The 21,273-nt window shown below is 47.8% G+C and overlaps 1 protein-coding gene across 4 annotated transcripts in view; it reads left to right on the top strand.

Moving 5' to 3' along the window:
- rbm10 (RNA binding motif protein 10) overlaps nt 1-18,239 on the top strand; it is an 80,594-nt gene extending 62,355 nt beyond the window's left edge. For all 4 annotated transcript variants that reach the window (XM_055932798.1, XM_055932797.1, XM_055932796.1 and 1 more), the window contains 6 exons: nt 4,108-4,299; nt 6,286-6,498; nt 6,598-6,651; nt 7,126-7,314; nt 15,077-15,189; nt 16,698-18,239. In XM_055932798.1, coding sequence (XP_055788773.1) covers nt 4,108-4,299; nt 6,286-6,498; nt 6,598-6,651; nt 7,126-7,314; nt 15,077-15,189; nt 16,698-16,788 — 852 coding nt within the window. In that variant the 3' untranslated portion in view covers nt 16,789-18,239. The remainder of the gene's footprint in view (nt 1-4,107; nt 4,300-6,285; nt 6,499-6,597; nt 6,652-7,125; nt 7,315-15,076; nt 15,190-16,697) is intronic.
- The last annotated feature ends 3,034 nt before the right edge of the window (nt 18,240-21,273 follow it).

Here is a 21,273-nt window from a genome sequence, read left to right as displayed (position 1 = left end):
GACCCTACTACGACCCTCTAACTGGACTCTACTACGACCCTCTATCTGGACTCTACTACGACCCTCTAACTGGACCCTACTACGACCCTCTAACTGGACTCTACTACGACCCTCTATCTGGACTCTACTACGACCCTCTAACTGGACTCTACTACGACCCTCTAACTGAACTCTACTACGACCCTCTATCTGGACTCTACTACGACCCTCTAACTGGACTCTACTCAGACCCTCTAACTGGACTCTACTCAGACCCTCTAACTGGACTCTACTACGACCCTCTATCTGGACTCTACTACGACCCTCTGTCTGGACTCTACTCAGACCCTCTAACTGGACTCTACTACGACCCTCTAACTGGACTCTACTAAGACCCTCTATCTAGACTCTACTACGACCCTCTAACTAGACTCTACTACGACCCTCTATCTGGACTCTACTACGACCCTCTAACTGGACTCTACTACGACCCTCTAACTGGACTCTACTACGACCCTCTATCTAGACTCTACTACGACCCTCTATCTGGACTCTACTACGACCCTCTGTCTGGACTCTACTCAGACCCTCTAACTGGACTCTACTACGACCCTCTATCTGGACTCTACTACGACCCTCTATCTGGACTCTACTCAGACCCTCTAACTGGACTCTACTCAGACCCTCTATCTGGACTCTACTACGACCCTCTATCTGGACTCTACTACGACCCTCTGTCTGGACTCTACTACGACCCTCTATCTGGACTCTACTACGACCCTCTATCTGGACTCTACTACGACCCTCTATCTGGACTCTACTACGACCCTCTATCTGGACTCTACTACGACCCTCTACTACGACCCTCTATCTGGACTCTACTCAGACCCTCTATCTGGACTCTACTCAGACCCTCTATCTGGACTCTACTACGACCCTCTATCTGGACTCTACTACGACCCTCTACTACGACCCTCTATCTGGACTCTACTCAGACCCTCTATCTGGACTCTACTACGACCCTCTATCTGGACTCTACTACAACCCTCTATCTGGACTCTACTACGACCCTCTATCTGGACTCTACTACGACCCTCTATCTGGACTCTACTACGACCCTCTATCTGGACTCTACTACGACCCTCTATCTGGACTCTACTACGACCCTCTATCTGGACTCTACTACGACCCTCTATCTGGACTCTACTACGACCCTCTATCTGGACTCTACTACGACCCTCTATCTGGACTCTACTACGACCCTCTATCTGGACTCTACTACGACCCTCTATCTGGACTCTACTACGACCCTCTATCTGGACTCTACTACGACCCTCTATCTGGACTCTACTACGACCCTCTATCTGGACTCTACTACGACCCTCTATCTGGACTCTACTACGACCCTCTATCTGGACTCTACTCAGACCCTCTATCTGGACTCTACTACGACCCTCTGTCTGGACTCTACTACGACCCTCTGTCTGGACTCTACTACGACCCTCTGTCTGGACTCTACTACGACCCTCTAACTGGACTCTACTACGACCCTCTAACTGGACTCTACTACGACCCTCTAACTGGACTCTACTACGACCCTCTAACTGGACTCTACTACGACCCTCTAACTGGACTCTACTACGACCCTCTGTCTGGACTCTACTACGACCCTCTGTCTGGACTCTACTACGACCCTCTATCTGGACTCTACTCAGACCCTCTAACTGGACTCTACTACGACCCTCTATCCGGACTCTACTACGACCCTCTATCCGGACTCTACTACGACCCTCTAACCGGACTCTACTACGACCCTCTAACCGGACTCTACTCAGACCCTCTAACTGGACTCTACTACGACCCTCTATCTGGACTCTACTACGACCCTCTATCTGGACTCTACTACGACCCTCTATCTGGACTCTACTACGACCCTCTAACTGGACTCTACTACGACCCTCTAACTGGACTCTACTCAGACTCTCTATCTGGACTCTACTACGACCCTCTATCTGGACTCTACTACGACCCTCTATCTGGACTCTACTCAGACCCTCTATCTGGACTCTACTACGACCCTCTATCTGGACTCTACTACGACCCTCTATCTGGACTCTACAACGACCCTCTATCTGGACTCTACTACGACCCTCTATCTGGACTCTACTACGACCCTCTGTCTGGACTCTACTACGACCCTCTATCTGGACTCTACTACGACCCTCTATCTGGACTCTACTACGACCCTCTATCTGGACTCTACTCTGGACTCTACTACGACCCTCTATCTGGACTCTACTCAGACCCTCTATCTGGACTCTACTACGACCCTCTATCTGGACTCTACTACGACCCTCTATCTGGACTCTACTACGACCCTCTAACTGGACTCTACTACGACCCTCTTTCTGGACTCTACTACGACCCTCTATCTGGACTCTACTACGACCCTCTATCTGGACTCTACTACGACCCTCTATCTGGACTCTACTACGACCCTCTAACTGGACTCTACTACGACCCTCTAACTGGACTCTACTACGACCCTCTATCTGGACTCTACTACGACCCCAACTAACTCACAGATAACACACCCCTCACTGTCTGGTTAATTGGTTCAACTCACAGATAACACACCCCTCACTGTCTGGTTAATTGGTTCAACTCACAGGCCAGTTGCAATGTTTGATGCCTGAATATGTAACTGGCAACATGCTGCCGCCCGACCGTGTATCTCGACGGTATATCACGACGGTATATCTCGACGGTATATCTCGACGGTATATCTGGACGGTATATCTCGACGGTATATCACGACGGTATATCTTGATTGTATATCCCGACGGTATATCTTGACGGTATATCTCGACGGTATATCTCGACGGTATATCTCGACGGTATATCTCGACGGTATATCTCGACGGTATATCTCGACGGTATATCTTGATTTTATATCCCGACGGTGTATCTTGATTGTATATCCCGACGGTATATCTCGACGGTATATCGACGGTATATCTCGACGGTATATCACGACGGTATATCTCGACGGTATATCACGACGGTATATCACGACGGTATATCTCGACGGTATATCTTGATTGTATATCCCGACGGTATATCTCGACGGTATATCACGACGGTATATCACGACGGTATATCTCGGCGGTATATCACGACGGTATATCTCGACGGTATATCACGACGGTGTATCTCGACGGTGTATCTCGACGGTGTATCTCGACGGTATATCTCGACGGTATATCACGACGGTATATCACGACGGTATATCACGACGGTATATCCCGACGGTATATCTCGACGGTATATCACGCCGGTATATCACGACGGTATATCACGACGATATATCCCGACGGTGTATCCCGACGGTATATCTCGACGGTATATCTCGCCGGTATATCACGACGGTATATCTCGACGGTATATCACGACGGTATATCTCAACGGTATATCTCGCCGGTATATCACGACGGTATATCTCGACGGTATATCTCGACGGTATATCTCGACGGTATATCTCGACGGTATATCTGGACGGTATATCACGACGGTATATCTCGACGGTATATCTCGACGGTATATCACGACGGTATATCTCGACGGTATATCACGACGGTATATCTGGACGGTATATCACGACGGTATATCTCGACGGTATATCTGGACGGTATATCACGACGGTATATCTCGACGGTATATCTCGACGGTATATCACGACGGTATATCTCGACGGTATATCTCGACGGTATATCTGGACGGTATATCTCGACGGTGTATCTCGACGGTATATCTCGACGGTATATCTCGACGGTATATCACGACGGTATATCTCGACGGTATATCTTGATTGTATATCTCAACTTGAGTGAGTTTAACCAACTCAACTCGGTTACACTTGGCAGTAAAAATATTATCTAATCTCTCCATCTCTTCCTCCTCCCCTCTCTCTCTCCCCCGTCTCACCCCCCTCCCTCACTCCTGTCTCCCCCTCCCTCGCTTCTCTCTCTCCCTCCTCTCTCCCCCTACCCCCCTACCCCCCTCCCTCTCCCCACGCTCCTCCTCTCCTCCCTCTCCCTCCCCCCCTCCCTCCCCTGTCTCTGTCTCTAGTACTACTATAACAGGGTCACTCAGCAGTATATGTACTGGGACGGAGAGAAGCAGACATATATTCCAGCTCCCGCCCAATCAACTGAGGCTGTCGTTGCCCCCGGTGATAACCCCGCCCCCTCCAACCCCCCCTCTGCTGCCCTCGGAGGCAAGGAGAAGAAAGACAAGCCCAAAAACAAGACCGCACAACAGGTAACACACACTGTACACACACCACACACACACCATAAACACACCACACACACACCGTACACACACCACACACACACTGTACACACACCGCACACACACTGTACACACACGGCACACACACCATAAACACACCACACACACACTGTACACACACCGCACACACACCATAAACACACCACACACACACTGTACACACACGGCACACACACCATAAACACACCACACACACACTGTACACACAACACACACACACCATAAACACACCACACACACACTGTACACACAACACACACACACCATAAACACACCACACACACACCGTACACACAACACACACACCACACACACCGTACACACACCGTACACACACCATAAACACACCACACACACACCGTACACACACCGTACACACACTGTACACACACCGCACACACACCATAAACACACCACACACACACCGTACACACAACACACACACCACACACACCGTACACACACCGCACACACACCGTACACACACTGTACACACACCACACACACACCGTACACACACCACACACACACACACCACACACACCGTACACACACCACACACACACTGTACACACACCGCACACACACCATAAACACACCACACACACACTGTACACACACCGCACACACACCATAAACACACCACACACACACCGTACACACACCGCACACACACCATAAACACACCACACACACACCGTACACACACCACACACACACTGTACACACACCACACACACACCGTACACACACCGCACACACACTGTACACACACCGCACACACACCATAAACACACCACACACACACCGTACACACAACACACACACCACACACACCGTACACACACCGCACACACACCGTACACACACCACACACGCCGTACACACACCACACACACACACCGTACACACACCGTACACACACCGCACACACACCGTACACACACCACACACACCACACACACACACCGTACACACACCGTACACACACCGCACACACACCGTACACACACCGCACACACACCACACACACACCGTACACACACCACACACACACACACCACACACACCGTACACACACCACACACACACCACACACACCATAAACACACACCACACACACACACCATAAACACACCACACACACAACGCACACACACCACACACACACCGTACACACACCGTACACACACCACACACACACCACACACACACCACACACACACCACACACACCATAAACACACAACGTACACACACCATAAACACACCACACACACACCATAAACACACCACACACACACACCATAAACACACCACACACACAACGCACACACACCACACACACACCGTACACACACCGTACACACACCACACACACACCGTACACACACCACACACACACCGTACACACACCATAAACACACCACACACACACACCACACTGTACACACACCATAAACACACCACACACACACACCGTACACACACCACACACACACACCACACACACACCATAAACACACCACACACCACACACACCATAAACACACCATAAACACACCATAAACACACCACACTGTACACACACCATAAACACACTGTACACACACCATAAACACACTACACACCACACACACCATAAACACACCACACACACACCATAAACACACCACACACCACACACACCATAAACACACCATAAACACACCATAAACACACCACACTATACACACACCATAAACACACCGTACACACACCATAAACACACTACACACCACACTGTACACACACCATAAACACACTACACACCACACTGTACACACACCATAAACACACTACACACCACACTGTACACACACCATAAACACACTACACACCACACTGTACACACACCACATTCACACATATGCAGGCGCGAACACACACACTAAGCTGCGTTGTGTGTTCTCAGATAGCGAAGGACATGGAGCGCTGGGCTAAGAGTCTGAACAGACAGAAGGAGAACGTTCGCTCTCTCTCCTCTTCCTCCTCTTCCTCCTCCGTGACCCCTGTGACCTCTATGGCTCTTTCCCCTGGTTACACCGTGGCGCCTGGACACGGTCGCCTTGACGACCGCAGAGAGTCCGCCAGCGCAGACGCCGGATATGCTGTCCTGGAGAAGAAGGTAACACACACACACACACACACACACACACACACACACACACACACACACACACACACACAGCCAGTCCCAGTGACTTTTCTTGTCTGTGGCCTGTAGGGGGCGTTGTCTGAAAAAGCTCAGATCATCCTGGACCAGCTCAGACACACAGAGGTACACCCCCTCTCTCTCTGTGTATCTCTCTGTCTCTCTCTCTCTCTCTCTCTCTGTGTGTCTCTCTCTCTCTCTCTCTCTCTCTCTCTCTCTCTCTGTGTGTCTCTCTCTCTCTGTGTGTCTCTCTCTCTGTCTCTCTCTCTGTGTGTCTCTCTATGTCTCTCTGTGTGTGTCTCTCTCTCTGTCTCTCTCTCTGTGTGTCTCTCTATGTCTCTCTGTGTGTGTCTCTCTCTCTCTTTCTCTCTCTCTGTCTCTCTCTCTGTGTGTCTCTCTCTGTCTCTCTGTGTGTCTCTCTCTCTGTCTCTCTCTCTGTGTGTCTCTCTATGTCTCTCTGTCTCTCTCTCTCTCTCTCTCTGTGTGTCTCTCTCTCTCTTTCTCTCTCTCTTTCTCTCTCTTCCACTGTTTCCCCTCTTTTTCTTTCTCTGCCATATCTCATAACCTCTGTTTTTTCTCTCTCTCTCTCTCTCTCTGTAGCGCTCCCCTCCTCAGGTGCAGGGTTTGGTGCCGGCCTACAATGGAGAGACGGACAGCGAGGGAGAGGAGGGAGGAGAGAAGGATGAGAGGATGACAGACTGGGCTAAGCTAGCCTGTCTTCTGTGTAGGAGACAGTTCCCCAACAAGGAAGCTCTCATACGACACCAGCAGCTCTCTGAGCTACACAAGGTCCTTATAACACACCTTATAACACACCTATGCATGTAGCGAGGTGGTATTGGGTTGGTAGATGTCTCCCTTATGGCTCGAATCTGATAGTGGTATTGGGTTGGTAGATGTCTAGTCTCCCGTATGGCTCTAATCTGATAGTGGTATTGGGTTGGTAGATGTCTAGTCTCCCGTATGGCTCTAATCTGATAGTGGTATTGGGTTGGTAGATGTCTAGTCTCCCGTATGGCTCTAATCTGATAGTGGTAGATGTCTAGTCTCCTTTATGGCTCTAATCTGATAGTGGTAGATGTCTAGTCTCCCGTATGGCTCTAATCTGATAGTGGTATTGGGTTGGTAGATGTCTAGTCTCCCGTATGGCTCTAATCTGATAGTGGTAGATGTCTAGTCTCCTTTATGGCTCTAATCTGATAGTGGTAGATGTCTAGTCTCCCGTATGGCTCTAATCTGATAGTGGTATTGGGGTGGTAGATGTCTAGTCTCACATATGGCTCTAATCTGATAGTGGTAGATGTCTAGTTTCCTTTATGGCTCTAATCTGATAGTGGTAGATGTCTAGTTTCCTTTATGGCTCTAATCTGATAGTGGTAGTGGGATGGTTGATGTCTAGTCTCCATTATGGCTCTAATCTGATAGTGGTATTGGGTTGGTAGATGTCTAGTCTCCTTTATGGCTCTAATCTGATAGTGGAATTGGGGTGGTAGATGTCTAGTGTCCCTTATGGCTCTAATCGGATAGTGGCAGATGTCTAGTCTCCTTTATGGCTCTAATCTGATAGTGGTAAATGGGTGGTAGATGTCTAGTCTCTCTTATGGCTCTAATCTGATAGTGGTAGATGTCTAGTCTCATTTATGGCTATAATCTGATAGTGGTATTGGGTTGGTAGATGTCAAGACTCCCTTATGGCTCTAATCTGATAGTGGTAGTGGGTTGGTAGATGTCTAATCTCCTTTATGGCTCTAATCTGATAGTGGTTTTGGGTTGGTAGCTGTCAAGAGTCCCTTATGGCTCTAATCTGATAGTGGTAATGGGGTCGGAGATGTCTAGTCTCCTTTATGGCTCTAATCTGATAGTGGTAGATGTCTAGTCTCCTTTATGGCTCTAATCTGATAGTGGTAGATTTCAAATATCCCTTATGGCTCTAATCTGATAGTGGTAGATGTCTAGTCTCCTTTATGGCTCTAATCTGATAGTGGTAGATGTCTAGTCTCCTTTATGGCTCTAATCTGATAGTGGTAGATGTCTAGTCTCCTTTATGGCTCTAATCTGATAGTGGTATTGGGTTGGTAGCTGTCAAGACTCCCTTATGGCTCTAATCTGATAGTGGTAATGGGGTGGTAGCTGTCAAGACTCCCGTATGGCTCTAATCTGATAGTGGTAATGGGGTGGTAGATGTCTAGTCTCCCTTATGGCTCTAATCTGATAGTGTTAAATGGGTGGTAGATGTCTAGTCTCCTTTATGGCTCTAATCTGATAGTGGTAGATGTCAATTATCCCTTATGGCTCTAATCTGATAGTGGTATTGGGTTGGTAAATGTCAATTCTCCTTTATGGCTTTAATCTTATAGTGGTAATGGGTTGGTAGATGTCTAGTCTCCTTTATGGCTCTAATCTGATATTTGTATTGGGTTCGTAGATGTCTAGTCTCCTTTATGGCTCTAATCTGATAGTGGCAGATGTCTAGTCTCCTTTATGGCTCTAATCTGATAGTGGTATTGGAATGGTATATGTCTAGTGTCCCTTATGGCTCTAATCTGATAGTGGCAGATGTCTAGTCTCCTTTATGGCTCTAATCTGATAGTGGTATTGGGTTGGTAGATGTCAAGACTCCCTTATGGCTCTAATCTGATAGTGGCAGATGTCTAGTCTCCTTTATGGCTCTAATCTCATAGTGGTATTGGGTTGGTAGATGTCAAGTCTCCCTTATGGCTCTAATCTGATAGTGGAAATGGGGTGGTAGATGTCTAGTCTCCTTTATGGCTCTAATCTGATAGTGGTATTGGGGTGGTAGATGTCTAATCTCCTTTATGGCTCTAATCTGATAGTGGTATTGAGGTGGTAGATGTCTAGTTTCACCTTTGGCTCTAATCTGATAGTGGAAATGGAATGGTATATGTCTAGTCTCCCTTCTGGCTCTAATCTGATAGTGGTAGATGTCTAGTCTCCCGTATGGCTCTAATCTGATAGTGGTATTGGGTTGGTAGATGTCTAGTCTCCCTTATGGCTCTAATCTGATAGTGGTAGATGTCAATTATCCCTTATGGCTCTAATCTGATAGTGGTATTGGGTTGGTAAATGTCAAGACTCCCGTATGGCTCTAATCTGATAGTGGTAATGGGGTGGTAGATGTCTAGTCTCACATATGGCTCTAATCTGATTGTGGTAGATGTCTAGTCTCCCTTATGGCTTAAATGATAGGTGTAATGGGGTGGGAGATGTCTAGTCTCCCTTATGGCTCTAATCTGATAGTGGTAGATGTCTAGTCTCCTTTATGGCTCTAATCTGATAGTGGTATTGGGTTGGTAGCTGTCAAGACTCCCGTATGGCTCTAATCTGATAGTGGTAATGGGGTGATAGATGTCTAGTCTCCCTTATGGCTCTAATCTGATAGTGGTATATGTCTAGTCTCCCTTATGGCTCTAATCTGATAGTGGTAGATGTCTAGTCTCCTTTATGGCTCTAATCTGATATTGGTAATGGGGTGGTAGATGTCTAGTCTCACATATGGCTCTAATCTGATTGTGGTAGATGTCTAGTCTCCCTCATGGCTAAAATGATAGGTGGAATGGGGTGGGAGATGTCTAGTCTCCTTTATGGCTCTAATCTGATAGTGGTAGATGTCTAGGCTCCCTTATGGCTATAATCTGAAAGTGGTAGATGTCTAGTCTCCTTTATGGCCCTAATCTGATAGTTGTAATGGGGTGGTAGATGTCTAGTCTCCTTTATGGCTCTAATCTGATAGTGGTAGATGTCTAGTCTCCTTTATGGCTCTAATCTGATAGTGGTAGTGGATGGTTGATGTCTAGTCTCCTTTATGGCTCTAATCTGATATTTGCATTGGGTTGGTAGATGTCTAGTCTCACATATGGCTCTAATCTGATAGTGGTAGATGTCTAGTCTCCCTTATGGCTAAAATGATAGTGGTAATGGGGTCGGAGATGTCTAGTCTCCCCTATGGCTCTAATCTGATAGTGGTAGATGTCTAGTCTCCCTTATGGCTCTAATCAGATAGTTGTAATGGGGTGGGAGATGTCTAGTCTCCTTTATGGCTCTAATCTGATAGTGGTTGATGTCTAGTCTCCTGTATGGCTCTAATCTGATATTTGCATTGGGTTGGTAGATGTCTAGTCTCCTTTATGGCTCTAATCTGATAGTGGTATTGGGTTGGTTGCTGTCAAGTCTCCGTTATGGCTCTAATCTGATAGTGGTAGATGTCTAGTCTCCTTTATGGCTCTAATCTGATAGTGGTAGTGGATGGTTGATGTCTAGTCTCCTTTATGGCTCTAATCTGATAGTGTTAGATGTCAATTATCCCTTATGGCTCTAATCTGATAGTGGTATTGGGTTGGTAAATGTCAAGTCTCCCTTATGGCTCTAATCTGATAGTGGAATTGGGTTGGTAGATGTCAAGACTCCCTTATGGCTCTAATCAGATAGTTGTAATGGGGTGGGAGATGTCTAGTCTCCTTTATGGCTCTAATCTGATAGTGGTATTGGGTTGGTAGATGTCAAGACTCCCTTATGGCTCTAATCTGATAGTGGCAGATGTCTAGTCTCCTTTATGGCTCTAATCTCATAGTGGTATTGGGTTGGTAGATGTCAAGTCTCCCTTATGGCTCTAATCTGATAGTGGAAATGGGGTGGTAGATGTCTAGTCTCCTTTATAGCTCTAATCTGATAGTGGTATTGGGGTGGTAGATGTCTAATCTCCTTTATGGCTCTAATCTGATAGTGGTATTGGGTTGGTAGATGTCTAGTCTCCCTTATGGCTCTAATCTGATAGTGGTAGATGTCTAGTCTCCTTTATGGCTCTAATCTGATATTGGTAATGGGGTGGTAGATGTCTAGGCTCCCTTATGGCTATAATCTGAAAGTGGGAGATGTCTCGTCTCCTTTATGGCTCTAATCTGATAGTTGTAATGGGGTGGTAGATGTCTAGTCTCCTTTATGGCTCTAATCTGATAGTGGTAGTGGGTGGTTGATGTCTAGTCTCCTTTATGGCTCTAATCTGATAGTGGTAGATGTTTAGTCTCCCTTATGGCTAAGATGATAGTGGTAATGGGGTCGGAGATGTCTAGTCTCCCATATGGCTCTAATCTGATAGTGGTAGATGTCTAGTCTCCCTTATGGCTCTAATCAGATAGTTGTAATGGGGTGGGAGATGTCTAGTCTCCTTTATGGCTCTAATCTGATAGTGGTTGATGTCTAGTCTCCTGTATGGCTCTAATCTGATATTTGCATTGGGTTGGTAGATGTCTAGTCTCCTTTATGGCTCTAATCTGATAGTGGTATTGGGTTGGTAGATGTCAAGTGTCCCTTATGGCTCTAATCTGAAATTGGAAATGGAATAGTATATGTCTAGTGTCCCTTATGGCTCTAATCTGATGGTGGTATTGGGTTGGTAGATGTCTAGTGTCCCTTATGGCTCTAATCTGATAGTGGAAATGGAATGGTATATGTCTAGTGTCCCTTATGGCTCTAATCTGATAGTGGCAGATGTCTAGTCTCCTTTATGGCTCTAATCTGATAGTGGTATTGGGTTGGTAGCTGTCAAGACTCCCGTATGGCTCTAATCTGATAGTGGTAATGGGGTGATAGATGTCTAGTCTCCCTTATGGCTCTAATCTGATAGTGGTAGATGTCTAGTCTCCTTTATGGCTCTAATCTGATATTGGTAATGGGGTGGTAGATGTCTAGTCTCCCTTATGGCTCTAATCTGATAGTGGTAGATGTCTAGTCTCCTTTATGGCTCTAATCTGATAGTGGTAATGGGGTGGTAGATGTCTAGTCTCCCTTATGGCTCTAATCTGATAGTGGTAGATGTCTAGTCTCCTTTATGGCTCTAATCTGATATTGGTAATGGGGTGGTAAATGTCTAGTCTCACATATGGCTCTAATCTGATAGTGGTAGATGTCTAGTCTCCCTTATGGCTAAAATGATAGGTGTAATGGGGTGGGAGATGTCTAGTCTCCTTTATGGCTCTAATCTGATATTGGTAATGGGGTGGTAAATGTCTAGTCTCACTTATGGCTCTAATCTGATAGTGGTAGATGTCTAGGCTCCCTTATGGCTATAATCTGAAAGTGGTAGATGTCTAGTCTCCTTTATGGCTCTAATCTGATAGTGGTAGTGGATGGTTGATGTCTAGTCTCCTTTATGGCTCTAATCTGATATTGGTAGATGTCAATTATCCCTTATGGCTCTAATCTGATAGTGGTATTGGGTTGGTAAATGTCAAGTCTCCCTTATGGCTCTAATCTGATAGTGGTAATGGGGTGGTAGATGTCTAGTCTCACATATGGCTCTAATCTGATAGTGGCAGATGTCTAGTCTCCTTTATGGCTCTAATCTGATAGTGGAAATGGGGCGGTAGATGTCTAGTCTCCTTTATGGCTCTAATCTGATAGTGGTAGTGGGGTGGTAGATGTCAAGACTCCCTTATGGCTCTAATCTGATAGTGGTAGATGTCTAGTCTCCTTTATGGCTCTAATCTGATAGTGGAAATGGGGTGGTAGATGTCTAGTCTCCTTTATGGCTCTAATCTGATAGTGGTAGTGGGGTGGTAGATGTCAAGACTCCCTTATGGCTCTAATCTGATAGTGGTATTGGGTTGGTAGCTGTCAAGACTCCCGTATGGCTCTAATCTGATAGTGGTAATGGGGTGGTAGATGTCTAGTCTCCCTTATGGCTCTAATCTGATAGTGGTAGATGTCTAGGCTCCATTATGGCTATAATCTGATAGTGGCAGATGTCTAGTCTCCTTTATGGCTCTAATCTGATAGTGGTATTGGGTTGGTAGATGTCAAGACTCCTCTATGGCTCTAATCTGATAGTGGTAGATGTCAAGTCTCCCTTTTGGCTCTAATCTGATATTTGTATATGTCAAGACTCCCTTTTGGCTCTAATCTGATAGTTGTATATGTCAAGACTCCCGTATGGCTCTAATCTGATTGTGTTAATGGGGTGGGAGATGTCTATGCTCCTTTATGGCTCTAATCTGATAGTGGTATTGGGTTGGTAAATGTCAAGTCTCCCTTATGTCTCTAATCTGATTGTGGTAATGGGGTGGTAGATGTCTAGTCTCACATATGGCTCTAATCTGATAGTGGTAGATGTCTAGACTCCCCTGTGGCTAAAATTATAGTGGTAATGGGGTGGGAGATGTCTAGTCTCCCGTATGGCTCTAATCTGATAGTAGTAGATGTCTAGTCTCCCTTATGGCTCTAATCTGATAGTTGTAATGGGGTGGGAGATGTCAGGTCTCCATTATGGCTCTAATCTGATAGTGGAAATGGAATATGTCTAGTCTCCCTTATGGCTCTAATCTGATAGTGGCAGATGTCTAGTCTCCTTTATGGCTCTAATCTGATAGTGGTAGATGTCTAGTCTCCCTTATGGCTATAATCTGATAGTGGTAGATGTCTAGTCTCCCTTATTGCTCTAATCTGATATTTGTATTGGGTTGGCAGATGTCTAGTCTCCTTTATGGCTCTAATCTGATAGTGGTATTGGGTTGGTAGATGTCTAGTCTCCCGTATGGCTCTAATCTGATAGTGGTATTGGGTTGGCAGATGTCTAGTCTCCTTTATGGCTCTAATCTGATAGTGGTATTGGGTTGGTCGATGTCAAGTCTCCCTTATGGCTTTAATCTGGTAGTGGAAATGGGGTGGTAGATGTCTAGTCTCCCTTTTGGCTCTAATCTGATAGTGGTAATGGGTTGGTAGATGTTTAGTCTCCCTTATGGCTCTAATCTGATAGTGGTAGAAGTCTAGTCTCCCTTATGGCTCTGATAGTGGTATTGGGTTGGTAGCTGTCAAGACTCCCGTATGGCTCTAATCTGACAGTGGCAGATGTCTACCACACTCCAACCATAGTTTTAACTAACCTGATTCAGCTCTTCAACCAGCTAATTCTAAGAATCAGTTGCTCTAGACTATCTCCAGGAACAGGGTTGGAGTTAAAACCTACAGGAGGGTAACTCTCCAGGAACAGGGTTGGAGTTAAAACCTACAGGAGGGTAGCTCTCCAGGAACAGGGTTGGAGTTAAAACCTACAGGAGGGTATCTCTCCAGGAACAGGGTTGGAGTTAAAACCTACAGGAGGGTATCTCTCCAGGAACAGGGTTGGAGTTAAAACCTACAGGAGGGTCTCTCTCCAGGAACAGGGTTGGAGTTAAAACCTACAGGAGGGTATCTCTCCAGGAACAGGGTTGGAGTGTAAACCTACAGGAGGGTCTCTCTCCAGGAACAGGGTTGGAGTTAAAACCTACAGGAGGGTAGCTCTCCAGGAACAGGGTTGGAGTGTAAACCTACAGGAGGGTAGTTCTCCAGGAACAGGGTTGGAGAGCCCTGCTCTACCGTGACCCTTCAGTCTTCAGATCATACCTTGACTCCTAACCCTGTAGTCTTTATTCTGTATTAGCCTATAGAGTTGGCATTAGAGGGCAGTCACACCGTTGACAGCACATGAGACGTGAACAAACAGTAAAATAACAGACATGTAACACATTTAAAATTCCATTTCTTTGACCTCTAACCTCAGCAAAACCTGGAACAGAGGTCGTCTCAGCAGGAGGGCGGAGCGGGAGAGAGGAGGGACAAAGGAGGTCTCCTCACCGAACCACCAGACCCGAAGAAGAGGAAGTACAGCCCCCTGTAAGCACTGCTGTCACACACACACACACACACACACACACACACACACACACACACACAAACTTCCACACGTAACACATGTTCTCTCCCACCTCCTCTCTCTCTCTCTCTCCTCTTCCTCTCCCTCTCACTTCCTCTCTCTCTCCTCTTCCTCTCTCTCTCACTTCCTCTCTCTCTCCTCTTCCTCTCCCTCTCACTTCCTCTCCCTCTCACTTCCTCTCTCTCTCCTCTTCCTCTCTCTCTCACTTCCTCTCTCTCTCCTCTTCCTCTCTCTCTCACTTCCTCTCTCTCTCCTCTTCCTCTCTCTCTCACTTCCTCTCTCTCTCCTCTTCCTCTCCCTCTCACTTCCTCTCCCTCTCACTTCCTCTCTCTCTCCTCTTCCTCTCTCTCTCACTTCCTCTCTCTCTCCTCTTCCTCTCTCTCTCACTTCCTCTCTCTCTCACTTCCTCTCTCTCTCCTCTTTCTCTCTCTCTCACTTCCTCTCTCTCTCCTCTTCCTCTCCCTCTCACTTCCTCTCCCTCTCACTTCCTCTCTCTCTCCTCTTCCTCTCTCTCTCACTTCCTCTCTCTCTCCTCTTCCTCTCTCTCTCACTTCCTCTCTCTCTCACTTCCTCTCCCTCTCACTTCCTCTCTCTCTCCTCTTCCTCTCTCTCTCACTTCCTCTCTCTCTCCTCTTCCTCTCTCTCTCACTTCCTCTCTCTCTCCTCTTCCTCTCTCTCTCACTTCCTCTCTCTCTCCTCTTCCTCTCCCTCTCACTTCCTCTCCCTCTCACTTCCTCTCTCTCTCCTCTTCCTCTCTCTCTCACTTCCTCTCTCTCTCCTCTTCCTCTCTCTCTCACTTCCTCTCTCTCTCCTCTTCCTCTCTCTCTCACTTCCTCTCTCTCTCCTCTTCCTCTCTCTCTCCTCTTCCTCTCTCTCTCACTTCCTCTCTCTCTCCTCTTCCTCTCTCTCCTCTTCCTCTCTCTCTCACTTCCTCTCTCTCTCCTCTTCCTCTCTCTCTCACTTCCTCTCTCTCTCCTCTTCCTCTCCCTCTCACTTCCTCTCTCTCTCACTTCCTCTCCCTCTCACTTCCTCTCTCTCTCCTCTTCCTCTCCCTCTCACTTCCTCTCCCTCTCACTTCCTCCATCTCTCCTCTTCCTCTCTCTCCTCTTCCTCTCTCTCTCACTTCCTCTCTCTCTCCTCTTCCTCTCTCTCTCACTTCCTCTCTCTCTCCTCTTCCTCTCTCTCCTCTTCCTCTCTCTCTCACTTCCTCTCTCTCTCCTCTTCCTCTCTCTCTCACTTCCTCTCTCTCTCCTCTTCCTCTCTCTCCTCTTCCTCTCTCTCTCACTTCCTCCATCTCTCCTCTTCCTCTCTCTCCTCTTCCTCTCTCTCTCACTTCCTCTCTCTCTCCTCTTCCTCTCTCTCTCACTTCCTCTCTCTCTCCTCTTCCTCTCTCTCTCACTTCCTCTCCCTCTCACTTCCTCCATCTCTCCTCTTCCTCCATCTCTCCTCTTCCTCCATCTCTCTGTAGTGATGGTACGGCTGGCAGTAGTCTAGGCGCCAGGATGCTGCAGGGAGGGGTGAAGAATGGCCTGCTGCTACGTAACATGCAAGTGGACTGACCCCAGACCTCTTACCTCTAGCCCCTGACTGTTAACCCGCTCCAGGGTGAAGTGTCCCCTAGGTCTGTACAGATCTAGGATCAGCTTCCCCCTTCCTGAATCCTAATCTATTTTTTAACATGTTTTTTTAAATAAAAACTTTTTACCACTTTTTCGTGGTATCCATTTGGTAGTTAGTTTTGTCGGTACGGACTCGGGAGAGGCGAATGTCGAGAGCCACGCGTCATCCGAAACACGACCCAGCCAAGCCGCACTGCTTCTTGACACAGCGCCCACTTAACCCGGAAGCCAGCCACACTGATGTGTCGGAGGAAACACAGTACACCTGGCGACCGTGTCAGCGTGCACTGCTCCCGGCCCGCCACAAGGAGTCGCTAGTGCGCGATGGGACAAGGACAACCCTCCCCTAACCCGGACGACACTGGGCCAATTGTGCGCCGCCTCATGGGTCTGCGACACATCCTGCTGCAACACAGCCTGGGATCGAACCCAGGTCTGTAGTGACGCCCTCTAGCACTGCGACGCAGTGCCTTAGACCATTGCACCACTCAGGAGGCCCCCGAATCCTAATCTTAACCATTAGTGGGAAAATCTATAGATAGACAGACAGATAGATACTCAAATCTGATCGCTGCACAGGAAGAGGATATGACATCAACGCTATAGGAGATCAATATGGAGCTCACCAACAGCCATGGACGACAGAGAAAGGACATTTTGATTCACTAAAGATAACCACTGGCACAAACGATTCTCAACATATATGATATTATAAGCAATTTTACATTACAATAGAAATGATAGGCCTTCAATCTGTTACATTCACTGATAACATTGACTCTACATTTGACGTGAAAACAAGTCCTTAATAAGAGCATTTAGTCCCCAGAAGGGAAAAGGTTGGCAACCACTGGTCTATACACCACCTTTGTTTGATTGGAAACGGTACGTAATGCTGTGAGAGTTTTATATTGATACTTAACAAATAGGAAGACATTTCTGTCTGTGTTTTCATGGGCTACACTCTAGTTCCCTGCAGATAATCTGGGCGTATGGTCACCCGAGATGGCTTGAGCTGACAAATGAGTTATAGACTGCATTACAGAGACAATAATGTGTTTTTACTAGAGAAAGCTTAGGAGTAGAACGATCCCTCATTGTCTCTAAATCATCCTTGCGACTGGGAAACTAAGCCAGGGTGGGGGTTAAGACAACAACCCCCTGCAGATAACGACAGGATGAACCCAGAGTGACTTATGATGCTCCTTGGTCTGCATGGGAGGGGTGGAACCAGCCATGACTAAGCATTCTTAGTGTCAGCTGTATGAAGAACTCTGCTTGTCTGTAAAAGTTAGGCTGCTCGGCCCAACAGTCAATACTGTGGGGTTGACTAGTCTCATTATTGCAATAACTAATCAATGTTAAATAAAGATGATTGTTTGAAGAAATGACCAAGTCTCTCAGTATGAATTTCCATGACAATGCCTTTGATGCCATACAGAGAGAAAAGACTGTCTGAAATGGAACCCTATTCCCCATATAGTGCACTACTTTAGACCAGACCCCTATGGCACTATGTAGGGAATATGGTGCAGTTTGGGGCATAGACTGAGTGTCTGAAATGATTCACCTTTATTTAACCAGGTAGGCTTACAACTGCGACCTGGCCAAGATAAAGCAAAGCAGTGCGACACAAACAACACAGAGTTACATATGAAAAAAGACAAAAAGTAAACGAGAGGACGACAAACCACGTTTGCACTGCTACGCAGGTGTGGGGTGGGAAAGGGATCTGTCTGACATGTGGACAGGTGTGGGGTGGGAAAGGGATCTGTCTGACATATGGACAGGTGTGGGGTGGGAAAGGTAGGAAAGGGATCTGTCTGACATGTGGACAGGTGTGGGGTAGGAAAGGGATCTGTCTGACATGTGGACAGGTGTGGGGTAGGAAAGGGATCTGTCTGACATGTGGACAGGTGTGGGGTAGGAAAGGGATCTGTCTGACATATGGACAGGTGTGGGGTAGGAAAGGGATCTGTCTGACATGTGGACAGGTGTGGGGTGGGAAAGGTAGGAAAGGTATCTGTCTGACATGTGGACAGGTGTGGGGTAGGAAAGGGATCTGTCTGACATGTGGACAGGTGTGGGACAGGGATCTGTCTGACATGTGGACAGGTGTGGGAAAGGGATCTGTCTGACATGTGGACAGGTGTGGGGTAGGAAAGGGATCTGTCTGACATATGGACAGGTGTGGGGTAGGAAAGGGATCTGTCTGACATGTGGACAGGTGTGGGATGGGAAAGGGATCTGTCTGACATATGGACAGGTGTGGGGTGGGAAAGGGGTCTGTCTGACATGTGGACAGGTGTGGGGTAGGAAAGGGATCTGTCTGACATGTGGACAGGTGTGGGGTGGGAAAGGGATCTGTCATATGGACAGGTGTGGGGTGGGAAAGGGATCTGTCATATGGACAGGTGTGGGATGGGAAAGGGATCTGTCTGACATGTGGACAGGTGTGGGGTAGGAAAGGGATCTGTCTGACATGTGGACAGGTGTGGGGTGGGAAAGGGATCTGTCATATGGACAGGTGTGGGGTGGGAAAGGGATCTGTCTGACATATGGACAGGTGTGGGGTGGGAAAGGTATCTGTCATATGGACATGTGTGGGGTGGGAAAGGGATCTGTCTGACATGTGGACAGGTGTGGGGTGGGAAAGGGATCTGTCTGTCATGTGGACAGGTGTGGGGTGGGAAAGGGATCTGACATGTGGACAGGTGTGGGGTGGGAAAGGTATCTGTCTGACATATGGACAGGTGTGGGGTGGGAAAGGTATCTGTCATATGGACAGGTGTGGGGTGGGAAAGGGATCTGTCTGACATATGGACAGGTGTGGGGTGGGAAAGGGATCTGTCTGACATGTGGACAGGTGTGGGGTAGGAAAGGGATCTGTCTGACATGTGGACAGGTGTGGGGTAGGAAAGGGATCTGTCTGACATATGGACAGGTGTGGGGTGGGAAAGGGATCTGTCTGACATGTGGACAGGTGTGGGGTAGGAAAGGGATCTGACATGTGGACAGGTGTGGGGTGGGAAAGGTATCTGTCTGACATATGGACAGGTGTGGGTGGGAAAGGGATCTGTCATATGGACATGTGTGGGGTGGGAAAGGGATCTGTCTGACATGTGGACAGGTGTGGGGTGGGAAAGGTATCTGTCTGACATATGGACAGGTGTGGGGTGGGAAAGGTATCTGTCATATGGACAGGTGTGGGGTGGGAAAGGGATCTGTCTGTCATGTGGACAGGTGTGGGGTGGGAAAGGGATCTGACATGTGGACAGGTGTGGGGTGGGAAAGGTATCTGTCTGACATATGGACAGGTGTGGGGTGGGAAAGGTATCTGTCATATGGACAGGTGTGGGGTGGGAAAGGGATCTGTCTGTCATGTGGACAGGTGTGGGGTGGGAAAGGGATCTGTCATGTGGACAGGTGTGGGGTGGGAAAGGGATCTGTCTGACATATGGACAGGTGTGGGGTGGGAAAGGGATCTGTCTGACATGTGGACAGGTGTGGGGTAGGAAAGGGATCTGTCTGACATGTGGACAGGTGTGGGGTGGGAAAGGGATCTGTCTGACATGTGGACAGGTGTGGGGTGGGAAAGGGATCTGTCTGACATGTGGACAGGTGTGGGGTAGGAAAGGGATCTGTCTGACATGTGGACAGGTGTGGGGTAGGAAAGGGATCTGTCTGACATGTGGACAGGTGTGGGGTGGGAAAGGGATCTGTCTGACATGTGGACAGGTGTAGGGTGGGAAAGGGATCTGTCATATGGACAGGTGTGGGGTGGGAAAGGGATCTGTCATATGGACAGGTGTGGTGTGGGAAAGGGATCTGTCATATGGACAGGTGTGGGGTGGGAAAGGGATCTGTCTGACATGTGGACAGGTGTGGGGTAGGAAAGGGATCTGTCTGACATGTGGACAGGTGTGGGGTGGGAAAGGGGTCTGTCTGACATATGGACAGGTGTGGGGTAGGAAAGGGGTCTGTCTGACATGTGGACAGGTGTGGGGTGGGAAAGGGGTCTGTCTGACATGTGGACAGGTGTGGGGTAGGAAAGGGATCTGTCTGACATGTGGACAGGTGTGGGGTAGGAAATGGATCTGTCTGACATGTGGACAGGTGTGGGGTAGGAAATGGATCTGTCTGACATGTGGACAGGTGTGGGATGGGAAAGGGATCTGTCTGACATATGTACAGGTGTGGGGTAGGAAAGGGATCTGTCTGACATGTGGACAGGTGTGGGGTGGGAATGGGATCTGTCTGACATGTGGACAGGTGTGGGGTGGGAAAGGGATCTGTCTGACATGTGGACAGGTGTGGGGTAGAAAATGGATCTGTCTGACATGTGGACAGGTGTGGGGTAGGAAAGGTAGGAAAGGGATCTGTCTGACATGTGGACAGGTGTGGGGTAGGAAAGGGATCTGTCTG

This window comes from Salvelinus fontinalis, chromosome 8, assembly GCF_029448725.1.
Source record: "Salvelinus fontinalis isolate EN_2023a chromosome 8, ASM2944872v1, whole genome shotgun sequence".
In the NCBI taxonomy this organism is placed as follows: Eukaryota; Metazoa; Chordata; class Actinopteri; order Salmoniformes; family Salmonidae; genus Salvelinus; species Salvelinus fontinalis.
Note: the sequence above shows the minus strand (reverse complement) of the source record. Positions and strands in the feature narration are given on the sequence as shown.